The 21,887-nt window shown below is 55.0% G+C and overlaps 1 protein-coding gene and 1 pseudogene across 1 annotated transcript; both read right to left on the bottom strand.

Annotated features, from left to right (window-relative positions):
• Positions 1 to 541: 541 nt before the first annotated feature.
• On the bottom strand, positions 542 to 2,199 carry LOC123951482 (annotated as a pseudogene).
• Positions 2,200 to 7,746: 5,547 nt separating this feature from the next.
• CLEC2L (C-type lectin domain family 2 member L) lies at positions 7,747 to 21,350 on the bottom strand. The gene is made up of 5 exons (XM_046021264.1): positions 20,899 to 21,350; positions 13,635 to 13,709; positions 11,278 to 11,444; positions 10,340 to 10,440; positions 7,747 to 8,404 (listed from the first exon to the last, which is right to left on the bottom strand). The coding sequence occupies exons 1-5, from the start codon at positions 21,086 to 21,088 to the stop codon at positions 8,293 to 8,295; spliced, it is 645 nt and encodes a 214-aa protein (XP_045877220.1). The 5' UTR covers positions 21,089 to 21,350; the 3' UTR covers positions 7,747 to 8,292.
• Between the last annotated feature and the right edge of the window lie 537 nt (positions 21,351 to 21,887).

The following is a 21,887-nucleotide window of genomic DNA, read 5'->3' on the forward strand; positions in this document are numbered from 1 at the left end:
AAAATATGACCGGAACGGGGCTCTAAAAAATGGTCATGCATTTATCCACACTCTCTTCCCTCCATTTCTGGCCAGATGAGGAAGATCCAATGAAGGGCTCTGAGGGCCTAGACCCGGTGGGGCCTCCAGACAGAAGTAGCCCAGGACACTGAATGACCTCCTCATAAACCCACATGGGACAAAACCACAAAAGAGCAAGAAATAAGTATTTTTGTTATATATAGATGTTTAATGGTCATAACGTTTTTTTGTTTTATTTCAATTCAAGTTAGTTAACATACAGTGTATTTTTTTAAAGATTTTATTTATTTATTTGACAGAGATCACAAGTAGGCACAGAGGCAGGCAGAGAGAGAGGAGGAAGCAGGCTCCCCGCTGAGCAGAGAGCCCGACGTGGGACTCTATCCCAGGACCCTGAGATCATGACCTGAGCCGAAGGCAGAGGCTTTAACCCACTGAGCCACCCAGGCGCCCCTATACAGTGTATTCTTAATTTGGGGGCAGAATTTGGTGATTCTTCATTTGGGTAGAACACCCAGTGCTTGTCAGATCCCGTGTCCTCCTCACTGCCCCTCACCCAGTGGCCCCATCCCCCCACCCACCTCCACTCCAGCGACCTCAGCTCGTTCCCTAGACTTACAAGTATTGTTATTATATTTAAGACTCTGCAATTTCAGGTTGTTTATTGTAACAACTAAGTTATCCCGACTAATATGGACACTAGTCCCTGAAAGCGAGGTGCTGCTGTAACGTCTAAACCAGAGAGGATACATAGCATTGGCTTAGCTGCTGGACAGATAAATAGGGAAACTGATCTCAGGAGCCGGAAAGGTGATGGCCCATGTTATGCTTTGATAAAATGTGCCATAATCATGCCGTTACAAACCCTAAGCCGTCTGCAAAAAGATCTCCTCAAGCTAGCACGTCAATCTGGCAAGACTGTAGGAGGAACGGTCAATACACAAAAATTGATTCTATTTCTTTATACCAGTGGCAAACAATTGGACTGTGAAATATTTTTTAAAAATTGTAGAAGCATGAAAAAAAATATTTGAGGATAAGTTTTTATTTTTTTAGTTGGGAAATTACTTTCTTTGGGGGTGTGGGCAGATGTCTAATCTCAGAACTTCCGGAATTGCTTCTTGGTGCCAGCAGCCTTGGTGACTTTGGGCACCTTGAAATGCAGTCTTGCTGAAGGGCCGGCGCTCGTCCACGGCGATGATGTCGCCAATCTGGACGTCCCTGCAGCAGGGGACAGGTGCACAGACATATGCTTGTGTCCTTTCTCAAAGAGCTTGTACTTTTGGGGTAGCGGAGGTAGTCTCGGCAGATGACAGTGGTCCTCTTCCTCTTCACCTTGGTCACCACACTGGACAGAATCCACCCTCGGATGGAGACATTGCCAGGAAAGGGGCATCTCTTGTCCCTCTTGTCTCATCAAGGTGCCCTCAGTGGCCTCCTTGGGCATCTTGAAGCCCAACCCGATGTTTTTGTAGGATCACGGGAGCTTCTCCTTGCCAATATCTCCAAGCAAGACCCACTTCTTATTTTGAAAGATGGTTCACTGCTTTCGGTTGGCGCGCTCAGTCTGGATGTCTGCCGTCTTCCTGGCCGCCTAAACACGCTTGAGGATAAGTTTTTTAAAAATATATGCAGAAACTCTACCCTTAAAACTTGCAACAACTTTCTGAAATGTTTTTTAAAAACGTTTTAAAAACGGAGAGATCTACACTGTTGAATGGGATGGTCACATTATTAAGACAGCATAGTTCTTCCCACTGATTTACAGATCCGGCGTAATCCCGGCCTTGTTGGTACAATTGACAAAAACAAAAAAAGATAAACCATTAGAGACCCATGTGATAATATCCAACAGCCTTAACTGGAGTCCCGGGAAGAGAGAAGAAAAGATGGGTGAGGCCGGAGAAATATTTAGGTAAAGGTGAAGAATTTTCCAAAATTGATCAATGACACCAACGCACAGAATCGACTAGACTGCCCTCCTCAGCCTTCCACGACTGTCCTGGCCAGTGGTCTGTGGGCAGCGTGCGTGCCACCTCCCGGCTGGCCCCTGGCTAGCAGAGGGGGGAGATAGGCTATGATCGGCGCAAGTCTTAGAGGCTTGATCTCTCACACACACAGTTTGCTGCGGATCCAGAACCGTCCAGGAAACCCATCCCCTACATAGCGGCTTAGCATTCCAGGATGTCTCAAACCTATGAAACCTCCAAATAAACAAGTCATGGTTGGGGAAAGGAGGGAACATTTGAAGAAGTATGCTTTGGTTCTTAAATGCTTCCGCCTGGATGGGAATGCCAGCTGGTGCAGCCACTCTGGAAAACAGTATAGAGCTTCCTCAAAAAGTTGAAAATAAAACTACCCCACGACCCAGCAATCGCACTACTGGATATTTACCCCAAAGATACAAACGTAATGATCCGAAGGGTCACCTGCACCCCAACGTTCATAGCAGCAATGTCCACAATAGCCAAACTGTGGAAAGAGCCCAGATGTCCATTAACAGATGAATGAATGAGATGTGTTATATTATATATACTATATACACACAATGGAATATCATCAGCCATCAGAAAATGAAATCTTGCCATTTGCAACAACGTAAATAGAACTAGAGTGTATTATGCTAAGTGAAATAAATCAAGCAGAAAAAAACAATTGTCATATGATCTCACTGATATGTGGAATTCAAGAAACAAGGCAAGGGATCTTAGGGGAAGAGAGGGAAAAAAATGAAACGACAAAACCAGAGAGGGAGACAAAGCATAAGAGACTCGTAATCATAGGAAACAAACTGAGGGTTGCTGGAGGGGAGGGGTGAGGGGATGGGGTAACTGGGTGATGGACATTAAGGAGGGCATGTGTTGTAAGGAGTATTGGGTGTTATATAAGACTGATGAATCACAGACCTGTCCCGCTGAAACAAATAATACATTATATGCTAATTAATTGAATTTAAGTTTTTTTTTAAAAAATGCTTTCACCTGGAAATGACGTGTCGCTTTTTCTTGGTTAAAGCAAGTCACTGCATACCTAACTGCAAAGAGACTGGGAACTACAATCTTTCCATGTACCCAGAAGGGTAGTGAAAAGGCTTGCTGGCATTCCCATCTACCAGAGCTTCTGAAACACATCCAGTGTGAACCGCGACATCCAAAGCCCCCAGACAGAGCAAAGCTGTTCCCCATCACGGATCCGCTTAGTCTATGGTGTAAGCCCAAGAAAAAAGATCTTTACTTTGTAAGCCTCTGAAATTTGGGCATCATGGCAGAAGCTGCTATCATACTCTAATATTCTACTCAACTTACATTATAGTTAAAGAAGATAGTAATACCTTTTTTTTTAATTTTTAAGTAGCCTCCAGGCCCATTGTGGAGCTCAATGCAAGACCCGAACTCACGGCCCTGAGATCAAGGACTAAGCCGAGATCAGGAGTCAAAGGCTTAACCGACTGAGCCTCCCAGGTGCCCAAAGAGTATGTTTTTTTTTTAAGCACTTACCATGGGGCTGGCACTTCATGTATGAAACACGTAACACAGTTCCTGGCCCTACTCAGCTCTCAATTCATGGTAGTCGTTACCCTTATTCCAGTTTTGCCTTATGTGTCTGTATTTGCTCAGATGGGTTCTCTGCTATAAACCACAGGACCCTAATGGGAAGGGCAAGGCGGTTGAGCACCTTTCTCTCTAACACATCTGCAAGTTTTCATACTTTGTGGGAGACGGAGCTGGAAGTACAGGTTTCTAGGATCAGAGACAGCATGGGTCGAGGAAAGAGCGCTGGAACTCGCAGTCAAGGTTAGTTTAGTTCAACGCATATTTATTGAGCACCGTCTGTATGTACCAGAGGCTGCAGAAACAAAGGAGTGTGAGAGCGGACCCCTGCCCTCTAGGAACTTACACTTCTGCGAGGATGGTGAACAAGTACACAAATAAAGCAGGACGCGTGCAATGATAAGAGTATAAACAGGGAGCAGGAGGGCCGCAGACCTGAGTCCTGGCTCTGCCACTAGCTGTGTGACCCTGGAGATGTTACTTCACCTCTCTGGGCCTCGTGGGTAGTGAGAATGGGGCAGATAATTTCTAACCCCTGTGAGGGAGACAGGGCAGGTGCGATTTCTACTTTAGAGAGGTGAAGCCTGGGGTCAGAGAGGCTTAGCAACGCGGCGCGAGCTCCACATCTCCTGGTCGGTAGAGGCAGCCCCAGACTAGTCTCCGGCAAGTCTCAGGAGCCAGACCCAGTATGTGTCCACTCCGGGCTGCCCCTCCAGAGAGCGGGGATCTCTGACGAAGGTGGCAGGAGGCTTTCCAGATGCCCCCACCTTGAGTCCCATACGCTACAGACCGAGAAGAGAGAAAAGGCAGGTCCCTCGCCCGCCTCCACCCCCTCCTGGTGTGAGTACTCAGCAGACAGTGGGCCTTTCTGAAAACCAGGTCATGTTTTACAGAAGGACGCAGTGACATTAGCACGGTTATCCTGGCGGGCCCGGGAACCTTCAGCGGCCAAGCCCAGTCAGCCTGATTTCCACTCAGCCATGTCCCTATTGCGGATTCCGTGCGTGATGTGAAGGACATTTTGGAGGCTGAGGCAACTCTCCCTCACTGTACTGGGCCATCCCCCACCCCCAGCCCAGGCAGGACGCGCACGCTGAGGGAATGTGAGTGAGCTCATTTAACTGACGCAAAGCACATTAAAGGGGCACCTGAGTGGCTCAGTGGGTTAAGCCTCTGCCTTCGGCTCAGGTTATGATCTCGGGGTCCTGGGATCGAGCCCCACATTGGGCTCTCTGCTCTGCAGGGAGCCTGCTTCCCTCTCTCTCTGCCTACTTGTGAACTCTGTCTGTCAAATAAATAAATAAAATGTCTACAAAAAAGCATATTAAAGATTCATCTCTGCTGCACCTCTAAAACCACACCATAGCCACCAAAGCTTAAAGGACAGTGACCACACCGGCCTCTGCCCCCTCTGGCGGTGGCACACGGTTCCAGGCGCTGTGGGCAATCTCGCTGTCATGGGAACCATCTTCGGAGCAGGTGCCGCGTGTGCCAGAAGAGGCCGACGACACGATCCCTGCTCTCCAGCGGTTTACAATCAGATGATGGCGCAGTCAGATGGTGCGGAGAGGAGTCGCAGACTCGGGTCACAGAAGATGCTCAGTCTTAAAGTGCTGGAGGTTTGGGGCAAGGGAGCTGCTGCGGTCCCCCAAGGCGTCTGGGGGACGCTCCAGCCCGACCTTGAAGAAGGAAAAGGACAGAAGTCATTATTTGCCTCACCCCCACCAGCTGTGGGTAATTTGAATGAAATCATATGAAGGAGACAGAAGTGTCCCGAGAAAGAATTGCCTGTGGGCATCCACCTTGTTTTCCCGGGGTGGCCCCGCACCCCGACAGGGACACCCTCCCAACCCTCCCTCGCCAGAGCTGGCCTCAGAGCTGGCCTAGAGCCGTCTGGGCAAGGGACATGCCCGCCACACAAGTGGCTTCCCAAGGGCCTGTGGGGTGGGGTAGGTTCAAACCCTGCCTCCACCGCCCCGTGGCTGTGCGACGCGAGGCAGTCCCTCAACCTCTGAGTCTGCTCCTCGTCTGTAAGCGCGGGCGGGCAGTGCGGGCCTCCCCGGGAGGAGACGCGCGAGGGGGACACTGGCCTAGCGCCCCCACGCTCACCCTGTCCTCCCTGTCGCCCTCCGTCTCCACAGAGGCCGTCCGAGGAGTGCCTGCTGTGAGTGCGCCGCCTTCTACGGGGCGCTGCCCGCTGCAGGGGGTCACCGAGGACGGGCCTGGGGTTTGGGTTCAAATCGACCCAGGGAGCGGCAGCCCAGGCTCCAAGGTAAGCACACTCTCAGCGCCAGGGCACGCCTCGGCAAGGAAGAACCTTCGCAAGGGGCTCGGGAGTGGGGCCTGGGGAAGGCGGGGGACGGGGACGGTGAGGGGCAGGAACGGCTGGTGGAGGGTCGAAACCGGCGCTCGGTGCTGCCCTCCTGTGGCCGCCAAGAGCACAGCACCTGGCGCCGCAGCCCCGCAAACCCGCGGGCTCAGCCCACGTGGGAGAGTGAGGAGCTTCGCCGCTGTCTGACCTTGGGAAGGATGCTCTACATTTCTGGATTCTGGCGTGCCGGTGTTTGGTTTCTGTCTTGTGCTTCCTTCCTTAGTAGGCACCAGATGGGAAAACTCTGAAAACCTTGGCGACCCCGAGTCAGTGTTCCTTTAGCCGCTAAACTGATTTAGAATTGTGGCGTGTTCCCAGGACAAACCCAAGGTCAGAAGAGCTTATTTGGCAGCGCGGACTTGGCAGCCGCAGGTGGCAGGCTTTGGATGACGGAGTAAGAGGTAAGGTCTGAATGCCACGGGTTCACCAGCCCTGTCTTGTCCGGCTGCTCCTTTCCCGGCCCCCCTCATTGCTCAGCTCTCCCCACGGAGCCCCCTCCGCCCCAGCTGGGGGCACAACTCAGAAGGCCTGGCAGGCCGTGACCCCTCCTCAGGACCTTTGGACCCTGCTAGGGACCCTCGCCCCCTGTGGCAGCATTTCCTGCCTCGGCCATTTCTGTGGGTACCTCCTGCAAGGCTTTTGAGCCTCGCCATCTTTGAGGGGAAGATCCTGGGGAGGACCATGGGCCTGTGCATGACTGAGAATCAGTGGGGAGGGAGACCCCCCAACCCCCGCTCCCCAGTAGCCGATGCTGCTGCTGACCATTTCCTCAGTCCTCAGCCCCCAGACGGGCTTCCCACCCGCGCAGGGGAGGTGGTGGGCTGCCTGCCCCCCCACCCCGTGGGGCCCCACCACCCCGGCGCTGAGTCGCTGTCCCCTCTTTATTCTCCATCAGGTTCCTCACTGCTTTCCCACTAAAGACAAAAGAGGAAATCACCAAAAATGCCCGTATTCTACTAAGATATCTGGAAAGCAGGCAGAAAGTTCAACAAAACCAAGCTGAGAGTTTTGTCTGAAAGCCCAGCAGTGAAAGGACTGAGCAGAGCAGAGCAGGACCTGGTTTCTCTCTGAGCTATTTTCTGAAAGTGGGCCAGGACCCAAATTCACCTGCTCATGGGCAGCCAGCCCCGGGCACTGGGAGGAGGCTGGGCCGCACTAGGGTGAGCTTTGGGGCTCCAGGTGTGTGTGTGTGTTGGGGTGGTGGCACTTGGAGCCTCTACAGGCCCAGGGGAAATGTCCGACCCCCCATTTCCTCCCCAGGCAGACCAAGGAAGATCAGAGGCCCTAGGACCTGCACACGCACTTATCCTACCCCCCACCATGAACACCATCTTTTCTGCATGGTTAATCCTCCTGCTCACTTCACCCCCCTTCTCCCCTGAGGCAGAATAAACCACCCCTCAACTGTGTTCTAGAACATTCTGGTGCTTCCCAAGCTGTTGCCACTGTTCCCTGTGTGCTCCTTGGGGGATAAAGCTGTTGCTCCCCACGCGTGGCGTGGTGTCTGGCACGTGGTAGGTGTGATGTGAATAAACATTTGTCATACATTGAGCTGAATAGTCATGAAGGACCCAGACGGAGCACACCCCCGAGCCATCTAAGAATAACTCGGCAGCCCCGCCACATTAAGTGGTCCTGAGGCCACAGAATGGGTTTGGGTCCTCGGCTCCTACACGTCGTCACCTGCCATGCTAGATCGGGTGCCTCTCGGTGGTGGTTCCCCACAGACAGGCCCCCAGAGATGTGTGCCTCTGCTCCCCACCCCCCCAGCCCCTGACGCTGGAACAAAGGGCAGCCGATTGCTCTGGATGCCAGTCATCTCTTTATTCTGTCAGTGAGCAACATGACAGCACCACAGACACAGCAGGGGCCTGCCTGAGAACCCCGGTGGACAGAGGGGGCCCCGTGCGGGGAAGCCCGCCTCCCGGCCCCCCCAGATCCGGGGGCAGAAGTGACGGTGCCGACAGAAACGCGGTCTGTGTCAGCGCTCACCCTTCCTCCAAGCACCAGGGCCGCGTGGGGGAGACATGTTCCAGCGCGGGGCCAGGGAGGGACTTGGGGTGACCAAGAGTGGACTCTGAACTTGAGAAGGGACTGTGTGCATGCCTGGGCAGGCGTGTGTACGTGTGCGTGTGTGTGTCTTGGGAGTGCCTACACTACTGAGCATGTGGGATTTGACGGCTGAGCCGCAGGACCTGCCTGGGGCCAAGGAGACTAGGAGCCAGGGCTGTGGGACCTGGACCAGGGGCCAGGGGTGGAGGGCACCCTCCACCGCTTCGCCGTGGAGACGAGCTGGGGCCAGGCCGGTCTCGGAGCCCGGCTGGAGGCCCGCCTCTGGCCTGACCCAGCTCACGTGTAGGCCGTCTTGCTGCACACCCAGGGCCGGGTCATCAGACACTCGGTTGACACCAGCCTGGTGGGCTCCACGAAGACACACTCTCCCAGGCCCGAGATGGGGAATCTGCGGCCAGAAGACAAGAGAGCAGACGCTTACAACCTGGCACACGTAGCCTGTCTTTGGGTGGCCCTGGAGGCCCTGCGACCTGTCCCTCCCTCTGGATCCACCTTCTAATACCTTTAGCCCCTACAGAACTTTCTAATGTGCCCCCCCCATTGTCTGCCTACTGTGTGCACCAGGGCTCCAGCCATCCTGAGCACACCCACAGACATCTCCTGAACACGCCCTGTGCTTCCCCATCCTGCTTCCGCAGCCTTCCAGTCAGCTCACTAGTCCCATGAGTCAGAATCTGGGTCAGGACCACCCTCTGCCTGGCCTCCCTCCCCACAGCAGCTGCCTGCACCGTGGGACATGGAGGCCTGTGTCCGTCTGTCCCTGCCAGTCCCCCAGGCGGTCAGCAGCCACACGGTTGGCTCCATGCCCCCCCATCTGGGCTCCCTACAGCACCCAGCGTCCAGCACAGGCAGAGCCCAGCAGAGACGAGCCGAATGAAACCATCTCACAGGGGCGGACCTGACTCACCCTGGTGTTGGCTGACGTCATCAGTAGATGTGGGGGGTGGGGGTTCTTTCTACCTAAAATAGTTTCCTTTTGAATTTCAAGATTTCTTCTCAACCTTGTTCAGTGACCCTGATCTGACATCCCTGCCAGGGCTGGAGCCGGGGTCTCCCAAGAGGGCACCAGAATGACCTCAAGAGGGGGCGCCAGGCAGGACCACCTCAGTGCCAGAGCAACACGCCTAAAGGCTCCCTTGGTTGGCAGATGGTGAGCACACGGGGGACCCCAGCCTCCAGGGCTCTCCCAGGTTCAGGGAGCAGGAAGCTTCCAGAAGAAGAGAGAGAGAGGCAGAAAGTGCAAGACTTCTCAGCAGCTCTGAGGGTAGATCTGGGATGAAGGCATGAGAAGGAAAAAGGAAAAAAGGAAGAAACAATGAGGACAAAGAGGGGGTGCACAACGAAGGGCACAGGAACCAGGAGGGAAGACGCTGACAGATGGCTCACCGCCTGAAGGCTAAGCCCTAAGCCTGCCTTGGTTGGGAAGGTGGCTGATCACCAGCTCCCGGCCATGGTGGAGGGCTGGGAGTCTTGGGTGCCTCCCACTTCTCCTGCCTTGGGGACCCTCCTGCATCGTCATCATCAGGGGAGCAGCTGTAGCCCGCCCCCCCCCAGCTCCTCAGGGCCCATGCTTCCAGCCTTAGGGGCTGGACTAGAAACTGAGGTTCTTGTTTCCCTATATGCCCCCCACTGTGCTCCCCTGAACCTGGACTGCTCCCCCCATACACACAGTCACCACCCCCACCACCCACGTCCCCTGCCACCCTCACCCCACACACCAGTCCCTGTCGTCGCACACCTGCCGCCCCACTACACTCTCACGTCCACACCCCTTGGGCCACACAAGCAATCCCACCACTGCTCACACCGCCGGCACCATCAGGCGCTGTTTTCTCTAAGGGAGTGCTCGCGGCGCCCCGGCGTCAGAGCCCCTTTCTTCCACGGGCTAATGTTTAGGCAACACCGGCTGCCCAGAATAGAGGCCCCATCCCCACCACAGGCCCAGCTGTGGTCGTGGGGCTAAGTTCTGGCCAACGCCGAGGGACATCCGGGGCATGTCTTCCCTCTCCTCTGAGCTGCACGGAGCCACGCAGATGAGCCGCTCCCCAGGCGGGGAGCCACAAGATGGAAAGAGCCTGGGCCCCGCGGCAGGAAGCTCTGATGATTACATAGAGCGGAGCCGCCAAACCAGGCTGGACATTAGGGGAGAGGGAGAGAAGTAAAGCCGTCTTCATTATCATTCTCTCGGTCACACGCTGCTGACCCTGGAGGTTAGAGCTCTAGCTAGCACAAACCCACTGGTTCTCCCTCATGAGGCTGTGTCCGGGGGGCTAGGCCTTCCCCAGCCTAAGATCAGCGGCCAGAAGATGAAGCCTCAGCTCACGTGTCCGGGTCAAACGGGTCGCCGTTGACCCAGTGGAATTCATCCCCGACTCTGCGCAGGCCAATCCAGGGCTCCCTCCGTGTGAACTTGAACATAAATTCCTGTATCAAGGAAAGAGGGAAACCCGAGTCATCTGTGGTTTCCTAACTGTTCATACATCCCTGGACTAACCTCAGCTGAGAAGAGTGGCTCCCGGGATATAGAGACCCTGAAGGGGGATCCCTCACTGCGTCCTGCAAATAAGGAGCGGGGGTCACCGAGTGCCCAGCACTCACGCTGACCCCTCTCCCAGCAGCTGCAAGCGTGCCCACTGGACCAGGAAGCCTTGGACAAGGTTTGTCCTCCTAGCTCTGTGGTCCAGCCCACCAGTCAGCGTTCCTGGTTGGCAGGAAGCCTGGGATTGCCCACTTAATGGATTATCTGGGACAAATGGCAACATTCATTTTGGCTTCTCGGCCTTCTCTGCGCAGGGAGATACTACACTGTGTATCAGAGATAAGCAGAAGTGACTTTGCGATTACGGGCCACTTCGGATTGCCATCTCACTGTTACCCTCGAAATCCAAAACGGATCAACAGACTCATTCATTGTGTTTCTTTCACTTTCCTACTGAGGAAACTGTTTGGGTGTTCAGCGGGAACTCACGCCCTGATTTGGACGCGTGGAAGGTGCCAGTGTGTTCCTCATTCACAAAGGCATTTATAATTGGTGATGCTCACACTTTAGGATACTGAGCTGGGCTCAGCAAGCCAGCCTTGGATTGAAATCGTTGGCCTTCGCCATGGTGGTGGAAACAGGAGCCCCTTGGAGATGAGCCCGGACCCCACGGGGCCCACCAGCACACCCCATGCTGCGTGTGCTCTGGAAATGTGTCACGTGGGACGCCACACCCCAGGAGTGGGGTTGTCCCCGGAGGTCGCCCCCGGCCCGGCGCTCACCAGCTCCTTCTGGCTCTGAATCACAGCCAGCGCGGCCTCGTGGGTATGGCAGTACTGCCTGCCCGTGTTCCAGTCCCTCGGCTCCTCAGAAAAGAAGTAGCACTTCCTTCCGTAGAGTAGCCAGTCCTCCGGGCAGGGTGCCTCACACTTGATACAGCCCTTGGAAGCTGCAGGGGAGACGGGGGAGGGGGACGGACTCAGCATCTGACAGCGTGCCTGGCTCCCGCCTCAGGAATCCCATTCAGTGACACAACGCCTCCTCCACCTGCCCAACGCTGGCGCCCTCCGGGGATGCCTCGGACAGCTGTCTCCCCAGATGAGCCCCTCTCACAGTGCCCGGCAGGGGAGAAGCCTGGTGACCCAATAAACAAGGAAACTGGGGAGGTTGGCAGGATCGTGACCACCAAGGGGAAGGGCCACCAGATTCGGCCCTAGGTTAAAAGCTCCTCTCTCTCCCCAGACTCCCTGGGGCATGGAAGCCCAGAAACACAGATTCAGAAAGGACCTGGAGACCACGTGTCCACGCTCTCCAGCCATGGTGGGAATCCTCAGCAGGCTCCGAGGGTCTGATCTCGTTGGCCACGCCCTCATTAGCTAACAGTTCAACCTGGTCCACTTCTGAGCTGCTGAGTCCCAGCCTGCCTCTCTGGGACCCAGCCGTACAGACATAGCATCTGCCTCTGAGTGACCCAGAGCAAGCCCAGCCCACCTTCTCCCACCTGCTTGAAGAAGGACACCAGCCTCCCCTCGTCCAGGTCTAAACAGACACCCTCTCTTGCACAGTTTCTTGCAGGGGACGCTGTCCACACCCTTCTCCATTCTGCCTGGCTCACTGCAATGTGTCCACATTGGCACCCAAGTGCTGCCCCCAGAACAGACTGGACCACGCCAGTTGTGTCCCTAGCCCCAGCAACAGTGATGGCCACACTCCTTCCAGCAGCTGCTGGCTTGCCAGTCTGCAGACCGCTTCCAGGAAAGGAATTGGCGGGTACGTGCTGACGTGCGCTTCCCTGGGTGGGCGGAACACACCCTTCGATTGTTTTCATGGGATCTGGACACAGCTCTCCCCTGTGTCCAGAACAGGTATCAGTCACCTTTTAAATCCGTCTGAAGGTCTTATTTTTATTTCTTCCACCTTTATCTCATTCACGTTGGCTCATTTGTGTTTTGAAAGAAAGATTTTAGTCTTGATTTTTTTCCCACCTCCCATATTAAGCACCCTTCGTCTGTCACCCTGCGCGTCCTTGTATCACTGACAAATTCCATCAGCATCTTTTGTTTCCGTACAAGTGCTTGATTAAAATACAGACGGGGACAGAGCCAAGAACTGGCCCGTGGTACGCCAGCCCTGAGAGATCTACAGCCACACCGACACCAGTCGAATAACCGACAGTCCAGCCTGTCTGCTCAGTGAGTGCAGGACCACTGGGAGTCTTGCCCATGGCGTGGGTGCATTTCAGCTGCTTCACGAAAATCCCAATACACTCTCTCTTCGCATTGCTCTGACCTCCCCAACCTAGCGCGAGAACAAAAGGAAATCCATCTAATCTGTCATGATTGTTCTAGATGAATCCAAGCTGGCACAAGTGGTCACCATAGTCTTTTCTACACACTCACAGGTCCCCTGATTAATGTGCATGCCCGAAGAGGAGGATTTGGTGGGAGCTAATACTGTCACTGGACTTCTCTCCCCTTCCACGGCGCCCGCCTCTGGGTGCTTCTCAAAGATTTAAGACAGAGGCACTGAAACCACTTTGCAAACCCTTCGGAGCGCACCACACACTTTGACTTGAAACCATGAAAAGCAGCCCAATCTCCCGGTCCTAGAGCCTTGCCTGTCCTTGAAGGGTTCCATCTCTTTTATTCCTTTCTCCCTTTCGGTCCCTCCATGGGGAGCCCCCTAGCCGTGATGCCTCCTTACTGGGCAGGGGAGATGGTGTCCCATTCATCCTTCCTTTTTTTTGTTTTCTATCCTCTGCATTTAGGGGGCCTAACACACAGCAGGGCTCCACGAATGTTCATTGAACGAATGAATGTGATCTTTACAGGCCATTGTCCCCACACCGTCTCCTCCAAGAAGCAGTGCCTGTCTCACTCACCTCAAGTTGGCTCTGCGTCCTCGCAGCGCGTACGGAACGGCACTGAAGCCACCCAGCCACACCCCCACATGACTTAGTAAAGGGGACACAGAGAGTCATCATGTGAATATATTATTTTAGGCTAAACTCTCACCTAGAAACAGCACAATGTTTTCTAGGCTTTGGGCCCCGCGGAATATGTGGTATGTCTGGAACCTTTCTTTACCAAGTGAGACCCGATTTCGACAAGGTGGGTACTCTCAGGCCGCACATGCTCACCCAAGATGCTCATCACCACCAGGATGGCGAACAGAAGGACCGCGATGGCCCCCAGCAGGAGACGTGTGGTGGTGTCTGAGGAGAGAAAGAAGCGGTTCAGTGCCCTGGCCACCCACCCTACCACCACGCCCCACTGCCAAGCCCCAGTTCCTGATACCAGGGAACTCTGGCCCAGCAAGCTGAGGTTTCCCAAGCCCTCAGCGGGAATCTGCCGCTGGCTGAAGCCGGGCTGCCGTTCTGGGGCGCAGGTCAGAATCTATGACCCCGTGGCCTGAACCCCTCCCCCAAGGCTCTGCACTTGCTGCCTTCTGGGTGGAAGAGCTTTCCAGTTCTTGCCTTCTGCTGCTTCTCTACCTGCTCCCGGCTTCACGCTGAAATGACCCGGCCCGTCCTCACTGCCCAAGGGGCCGGGTCCTTGCCCGCAGAGCTCTTCTCCTCCACTGCTACCCCTGGGATCCCCCCCCCCACCCGCCGCCTCCGCCTTCCACCCTCTTCACAAAACCTCCCCTGATCCCCCGCCTTCCCCCTTTTTAATTTTCATATATTTTTTGTTATCACTGAAAATTTTTATTTTCTTTTTAGTGGAAGAACCCTTTTAGATTTTAGACATCGACTCTATTTAAGTTTCTCTCTTTTTTTTTTAAAGATTTTATTTACTTGAGAGAGAGAGACCAAGTGAGAGAGAGACACAGAGAGAGCACAAGCAGAAGGAGGGGCAGAGGGAGAAGCAGGCTCCCTGCTGAGCCGGGAGCCCCACACAGGGCTCTATCCCAGGATCCTGAGATCATAACCTGAGCAGAAGGCAGACGCTTAATGGACTGAGCCACCCAGGTGCCCCTATTTAGGTTTTTCTTATTGTCATAAAATAGACATAACTTAAAAGTTGCCATGTTAACGATTTTTTTTAAAGATTTTATTTATTTATTTGACAGACAGAGATCACAAGTAGGCAGAGAGGCAGGCGATGGGGGGGAGGGGGATTCAGGCTCCCTGCTGAGCAGAGAGCCTGATTGGGGGCTTGATCCCAGGAACCTGAGATCATGACATGAGCCAAAGGCAGAGGCTTTAACCCACTGAGCCACCCAGGCGCCCCTTTTTAAACCATTTTTAAGCACACAATTAGTGGCATTAATTCCATTCATGATGTCATGCGACTATCCCCACTGTCTCTTTGCAAAACTTTCTCACCACCCAAACAGAAACTAGATACTAATTAAGCTTTCACTCCCAATTCCCACCTCCCCCACTCCCTGGTTACCTCTAACTACTTTCTGTCTCTATGAATTTGCCTATTCTAGAGATTTCATATGAATGGAATCATACAATATTTGTCCTTTTGCGTCTGACTTATTTCCCTTAATGTTTCCGAGGTTCATCCCTGTTGTACCATGTGTCAGAATGACATTCCTTTTTATGGCTGAGTAATATTCCATTGTATGAATATGCACATATGTATATACGCATATGCGTGTATTTACTGTTGTTGTTTATCCATTCATCTGCTGATTGACGCACGGGGAGACATGAACGTCCAGTCCATAACAATGTTCTTGAAGCAGCGGCCCCCAGAACCTTCTGCTGCGACAGTCTGATTTTGCCTTAGCTCGCCACCACCTTACAATCTCCCTTTGCCAGCAGCCTGAGCGTCCTGCTCTTAATGACGCCATACTGGAGCTCCTGGGTGGCGCGGTCAGTTGTGCAGCTGACTCTTGGTTTGGGCTCAGGTCCTGACCTCAGCGCGGTAAGACACAGCCCCACCTCAGGCTCCACACTCGTGCTCAGCACAGTCTGCCTGGGACTCTCTCTGCCCCACTGCCCCTAAAATAAATAAATAAATATCTTGCAAAAATGAAGCCATATTTTCTCTTATCTCTTTGAGGATATTACTGATGTTTTTTTGGAGGGGGAGGATAGGAAAGGTGGGCAGAAAGCTTATTTCTCCCTGCGTAGTCTCTTTTTTCCTCTAATTTTTTTTTTTCTCTTCATTTGTTTTCGGCTCTGGTTTCCATGTCGTCGAGTTTCCTCAGATGTCTGGAGATCCTTGGTGATTTGCTCCTAGTTAAGGCCGGAGGAAAGATTCCATTGGAGCCTCTGAGACTGGGGAGGGGCTTATCAGCTATGGGGTCCCAGCAGAGTGACGAGGCTGGGCTGGTCCTCAAGGTGCTCTGAGTGCTAAACTTCTGGGGATTTTCCTCTCGGTGGGCCAGAGCTCCTGGAGAAGGCTCTTCTGTTTCCCTCCCGAAGGGTGTTAGGCTTAACCAGGAGGAGAGGCTGGGAGGCCATCCTAAGCATTCATTATGTAAATGTCCCCTTAATTTCTTGTCCCCAAATGTACTGTCCTCTAGAGACCCTCTCTCAAGTTTAGCTCCAGGCTCCTACCAGGGGTAGGAAGAGAACCTGGCAATTGAATCCTTTCTAAAATGTTCAAGCAGCCCTCCTGTTCCAGCTCTCTCTTCACGCACTGCCATGCTGACTGGCGCCCCCCATCTCTATACTTCGGGGGCCCCTGCATGGGACTCAGGTTGCTCCTTTGCTTTCCTTCAAGCCTTCTCAGGTCACTGGAAGCAGTTGCTACTCATCCTTGATGCCTAACTCCCAACTGTATTGCTATTGTCTTCTCTCTTCTTGTTGTCCTTATGGCCTTTTAAAAAATCCCTTTACTCTGTAGTATCAGGGGGCTTCCGGAAGGAAAGAGGAAAATGTGCTGGGAATCTGCGTATACATCTCCAACGCCACCAGAACTGAGGAGCTCTTCATTCTTTCCTGGGGACTACTGCTCTGGACACGGCACCAGCGACAGAAAAAGGACACTCGAGGGAGTCCCGACTCATTGCTCACTGCTGCCCTCACAGAGGATGGCTGTGGGGCCGGACGATCCAAAACAAGGTCATATTCGTTTCCTAGGGTTGCGGTAGCAAACCCCACAAACTAGATGACTTACAACACCAGAAATTTCTTGTCTCCCACTTCTGGAGGCCACAAGTCCCCAGTCAAGGCGCCAGCAGGGCCGCAGTCCCTCCAAAGGCAAGGGAAGTCCTTGCTCGCTTCTTCCCGGCTTCTGAGGGTTTGCTGGTGACCTTCCTCATCCCTGGTTTGCGGTCCCCTCATTCCAGGCTCTGCCTTCTGCATCCCACAACCTTCTCCCGGGTGTCTCCGTCTTTCTGTGACTGTCATCTTGTAAGGACACTAGTCCTGTGGGATTCGGAGCATACCCACTCCAGCATGAGCCTGTCTTCACTGGTCACAGCTGCAGTGACCATATTTGCAAATAAGGTCCCGTTCTCAGGAGCTGGCGGTTCAGCTTCTTCAACACAGCTCTTTGGGGGAGCAGGGGGAGATACCTTTCAAGCCATAAGACGTGTCTAACTCAATTATCTTTCCTTCTAGGCAATGGTCCACAATAGACGGACTTGGAGGACGCAGTAACTTGTGTTTATAAAGGTAGGCGATTTAGCCTCATGTCAGCAGGGCCCGCTGAGACTCTGGCTCCCAACCCAGACCGCTGTCCCCTCACCCTCACATCCAGGGCCCAGAAGAGACTCACCGCTGACCTCTCTCAGTTATCAGAGCCGCAGTCTGGTGAGCATAGTCGTGACTCTTTGAAACTATCAAATGTAGAGTTTGGTCATTTTTAAATTTTTAAAAGACTTTGCTAAATGCATGTGTGTGGTTTTGATCAGGAAGTTGTGGGCTGATGCCTAATCAAGAAACTTTCAACATTAAAAATTCAGAATCGGTGAGCTCTGGAAAATCCATAGCCTGGCGATATGCAGAATCACTCTGTCCCCTCCCATACCCGCCCCCCCCCCAGGCCACTCTTCTCCATCTCCACCCCCGAAATACCAGAAACATCCCCATCTCCAGTCACCCCCAGTCTTTCTAGAACCCAGGCCGAAGCGCTGGGTCATCTTTCCCAGCCCCTCCCCCTCGTCTGGGGGGCAGGTGGAAGGAATAGTGAACAGCCACCAGGAGAGAAGTCTTGGTCAGGAGAACTTCTGTTTGGTTTTCTATTTATAGAGCTAATTGTTCACCTAAGAAAAGTCACGGAGCCCTGAGCTCTAATCCCGGTTTAAACTGAAGAAGTTCTCCATTTCACTTAACCCGTGAGGAAGAAAAAAATGTCCACGCTGGAGGAGGCAGGGAAGCACGGGCAGGAGAGCTGCACGCATCCCAAACACAGTTCAGTTCTGTCCAACGAGCCTCACGAAGCCCAGAATCCTTGGTCCAGGCGGGACGAAACAAGAACTCTCAGGGCAGGGGGCCTTTGTGGCAGACACACCTTAGCAACCAACCTGTGTCCTTGGGCGAGACACTTGGCCCCTCCGAGTCTGTTTCCTCATCTGCAGAACACTCACCAGCCCCAGAAGGGTATGTGTGAGGATTAAATGGGACAGTATCGTGAAAGCCCCCAACCCCGGACTCCAGCACACAACACATGCTTCTGCGATGTGAGCTGCGTGGAAAGAAAGGAGCTCAGGGCCCCTTAATGTTTAGCTTGGCCAAGTCCAAAAATCTCCCACTTGTCTCAAGACAGGTATTTGGCCAAGCAAAGGTCACACGGCCCTTCGTTCCCAGACCCGCAGCCCCGTCATCCCATCACGGGTGTTTCTCAGTGTCAGCCGACTGGGCTCATTACGCAGACTTCAGTCTTGGGGGGAGGGGGGAGGCGACTCAAGGTAGGTAGACCCGAAGCCCAAGTGTTTCACCTGAGCTCCCTCGTCACCACAGCAGAGAGCCGGGGAGAGGGGTCACCTGCACAGCCTACCCCTCTGTGGCCCTGAGAGGCAGAAATCATTAACTAGTTTAGGTTGGTACATAAGGAAACTGAGGCTCAAATGAGTTTGAAAACCTGCTAGCCCATGGTGGTGGAAGGTGGGTTTACCCAACTCCAGACTTACCAACCTCACCAACCTGCCTCAGTCCGAGTCCTGTGATTTCTGCCCATGAGGTGACACCCTGGAGAGCCCAGTCCTGGTCCCTGAGCTCCCCTCTTCTGACAGGAGATAGGAGGGTCAAGGGAACACCCAGCAGACCCTCTCAGAACACCAGTGGAGGGGAACACCCTGGACTCGGACCCCAGATGCTGAAACTACTGTAGAAAAAGTCCATGGCTTGGGGGAGGGGGAGCGTGGCACGTCTGGGAGGCTCAGTCGGTTGAGCTACCAACTCTTGATCCCAGCTCAGGTCTTGATCTCAGGGTGGTGAGTTCAAGCCCCATATTGGGCTCTGCGCTGGGCATGGACCCTACTTAAAAAAAAAAAATAAGTAAATAAACGTCCATTGGCTTCAGATGCTGAGCCTTCGAGGACCACAGGCCTCAAGGGTGGGCAGCTGCTGGGGAGCCCATGGGGAGAACCAGAGGTGGCAGGAGACACAGAGCCAGACCTGGTAAGAGCCACACCGGGACAGGCAAGACAAGGCTGGAAGGCTGGACACAAGTAGGCACGAAGCGCGGAGCAGCTAGGTTCTGCCGGGGTGGAGGAACCAGTCATTGGGCCATTTTCCTGCCTTCTTCAGCCTAACTGCAAGTGGTTGGCCCAGTGCCCACGGCGAGCAGGAAGCAGAATGGGTCAAAGTCGGGGCAGGAGGTAAAATAGGAACCAGCAAGCCAGAGAGGCATTGAAAGAGGCTACATCTCCCCTGAAGTGGTCGTAACCGCCAGGGGCTGGCGTTAGGTTAGGGCAGACCCTGCAGGAGCGCTCAGGAGTGAATGAAGACATACCGGCAAAAGGTGTGAGCAACTTCAAGAAATAACTTGGGCGGGAGGGAAGCAGGGATCACAGGCAAATCCAACAATGCCCGGCAGAGAGAGGGGTTTGTCCACCTGTATTCAGCTCAACTCTCCCCAGCCTGCAATGGCTCTTCTACTCCGTGATCCAACATCTCTGCTTCCTTTGTCCCAGATCACCATCCAGGTGCCGGACTGCCCCTCCCTCCACAGTCAGCGCAGAGTTCGTCCATACCCCTTGGCCCTCTAGCTTCTGGATCGAAAGCTGGCATTCCTGTGCCCACCTCTCCCTCCGCCACAAGGCACCTGTGCGGGCAAGTAATGGCTAGGCCTCGCCCACCTCGACCACCGCGACCACCCCCACCCCGGAGCACCACCCCACCTTCCTCACCGACCTGGCCACTCTTGCAAGGGCAAATCCACTGGCTCATTCTAGGCTTAAAACTTCTCAACACCACCTGCCGAACAAAGTCCAAACTCTTTGGCAAGGTCTGGGTGGCCTTCCGCAGTCTGGGCCTTCCAGAGGCATCTCCTCCCACCCCTCCCCCCATCCTAGTACTCCAGAGTTCAGTTTGACACAAGGGACAGGCTAGTTCTGACCCCCTGGTCCCTGAACGTGTCAGTCCTTGAGCCTGGTGCACCCTGTCTTCTCTCCACACCTAAGACATCACCTACTCCAGGAAGCCTTCTCTGTCCCTGTGGGTTGGGTGACCCGGGCTCTGGGCTTCCCTGGTTAATACTGCCCAGATCCTCAGCCTTTGGACTGGGGATGTCAGGAGGACCCAGAAGGCCAGCGCTCTCCCATGCCAGCTGCAGCATCTCCCACACCACACACACCAGGAGCCACAAAGTTTTCCAGAAGAACTCAGGAACTTGAAATCTATTTTCCACTTGGTTACTGCTCCCTGTTCTAGTGCACTGTACTAGTGACTGTACCGGACTAGTGACCCCCTAGCCAGGGGCCACTCCCTGAGCCCACCTGACTGGAAGGGGTATGTGGCACTCATGACCTTGCAAGGAAGAGCCTAAGGCATATCCTTGACATCTGCCCTCCCTGTGTGTCCCCATCACCACCAGCACCCTCCCCCACCCAACTTCCCACGGGGCATGGGCACCGTCTCTGGGCTTACAGCTTTTGTCACTTGGCCCAAATCTTTCCACTACTACAGATTTTAGCCGGCCTCTCAACATGCCCATCAGATGAGAGCCGCTCAGTAGCTGACCCCGCCCCCCTTTAGTTCTGGAGGAGATTGGGGCTCAGAGCATGAAACCTGCTCCCAAGGTCAAAGATAGAGTTAGCTGTCTAGGTAGGGTCAAGGTTGTAACCATTGTTGGTCCCTAGCTACGTCCCCCACCCCCACCACCATGTGGCATCTGAGGGCCCTGAAGTCAATCCTCCGGGCGCTCCGCCCTCCCCTCCGGGAGCTTGGCCAAGGTGACTCTGACCCGCCTCCCGGGTCCCCAGGTACTCTGGTCCCCGGGCCGAGGGGCGGAGGGGACGGGGGGGTGGGTGATGGAGGGCCGCTCGGCTCTTACCCTCCAAGGCCGCCTTCCAGCTGGTGCTGCCCTCATAACCCGACCCGGATCGCCGCAGCAGCCCCTCGGGGCCTCGGCCCTCCACCTCCGCAGGCGAGCGCGGCCTGGGCGCGGCGGGGGCGGGCGCGGGGCGGGCTGCTGGGGGCGGCGGCGGCCGGGTCCGCGCTGGGGGTTCCCGGGCCGGCTCCATGCCCCGCGCTCCTCCGCGCCGCGCCCGCGCTCCTGCGCCGGGGTGCGGGGCCCAGCCCGACGCGCACTCGGCGCTCCGCGCGCCCTGCGGGCCCCCCAGGCCGGCCTCGGGTGGACGAGGGCCGCGGCTCGCGCAGGCCGGGGCTGAGCCCGGTTCCTCCGCGCCGGACCCCGTGTGCCCGGTCGCTGTCGCCTCCGCCGGCCGTGCGCGCCGCGCCTGCCCTCGCCGAGCCGCAGCTTCCGCGCAGAGCCGGGCCACGGGGAGGAGCGGGTGGAGGCGCGCGGTAGCGGGGGTGGCGGGGTGGCGCGGGGAGGGAGGGAGGGGTGCGGGTGGGGGACGGGGAGGGAGGAGGCGCCGAGGAGCAGGGACAGCCCCACAGCCACGGCCCCGCCGGCCACCCGCGCCCTCGGCGGGATGCCAGATGCTGCAGAGAGAGGAGCGCGGATCCTGGAGCCGACAGACCTGTCCTCTAATCCGGCTGCCCCTCCCAGCCTCCTGCCTGTCCTCTGCAAAATGGAAATAAAGTTGACAGGGATGGTGCAGCGAGACTTAAGGAAAATGATGGGCTTTCCTCTGGCGTCCTGGAGCTGGAGCAGAGGGGTGGGGCTGTCACTTGGCCCAGACCCTTGACCCAGGAGACAAAGGAGAGAGCAAAGTTCTGATGGGGGACAAGGGGGCAACATTTCAGATTGGTGAGCATCCGCTAAGCGCCAGGGACTCTTACAGACATGAGCTGATGACCTCCCCAGTTTAGGCTGAAAGTTGGAAGTCAAGGGCATTTCTGAAGGCTGCATCGTGC

Source organism: Meles meles, chromosome 10 (assembly GCF_922984935.1).
Source record: "Meles meles chromosome 10, mMelMel3.1 paternal haplotype, whole genome shotgun sequence".
NCBI lineage: Eukaryota > Metazoa > Chordata > Mammalia > Carnivora > Mustelidae > Meles > Meles meles.

Coding starts and splice junctions, on each gene's coding strand:
- CLEC2L (XM_046021264.1), bottom strand. CDS start 21,088: ATGGAGCCGGCCCGGGAACCCCCAGCGCGGACCCGGCCGCCGCCGCCC. Junction 13,710..20,898: donor CTGGAAGGCGGCCTTGGAGG/GTAAGAGCCGAG, acceptor TTCTCTCCTCAG/ACACCACCACACGTCTCCTG. Junction 11,445..13,634: donor GGTGGTGATGAGCATCTTGG/GTGAGCATGTGC, acceptor TCTCCCCTGCAG/CTTCCAAGGGCTGTATCAAG.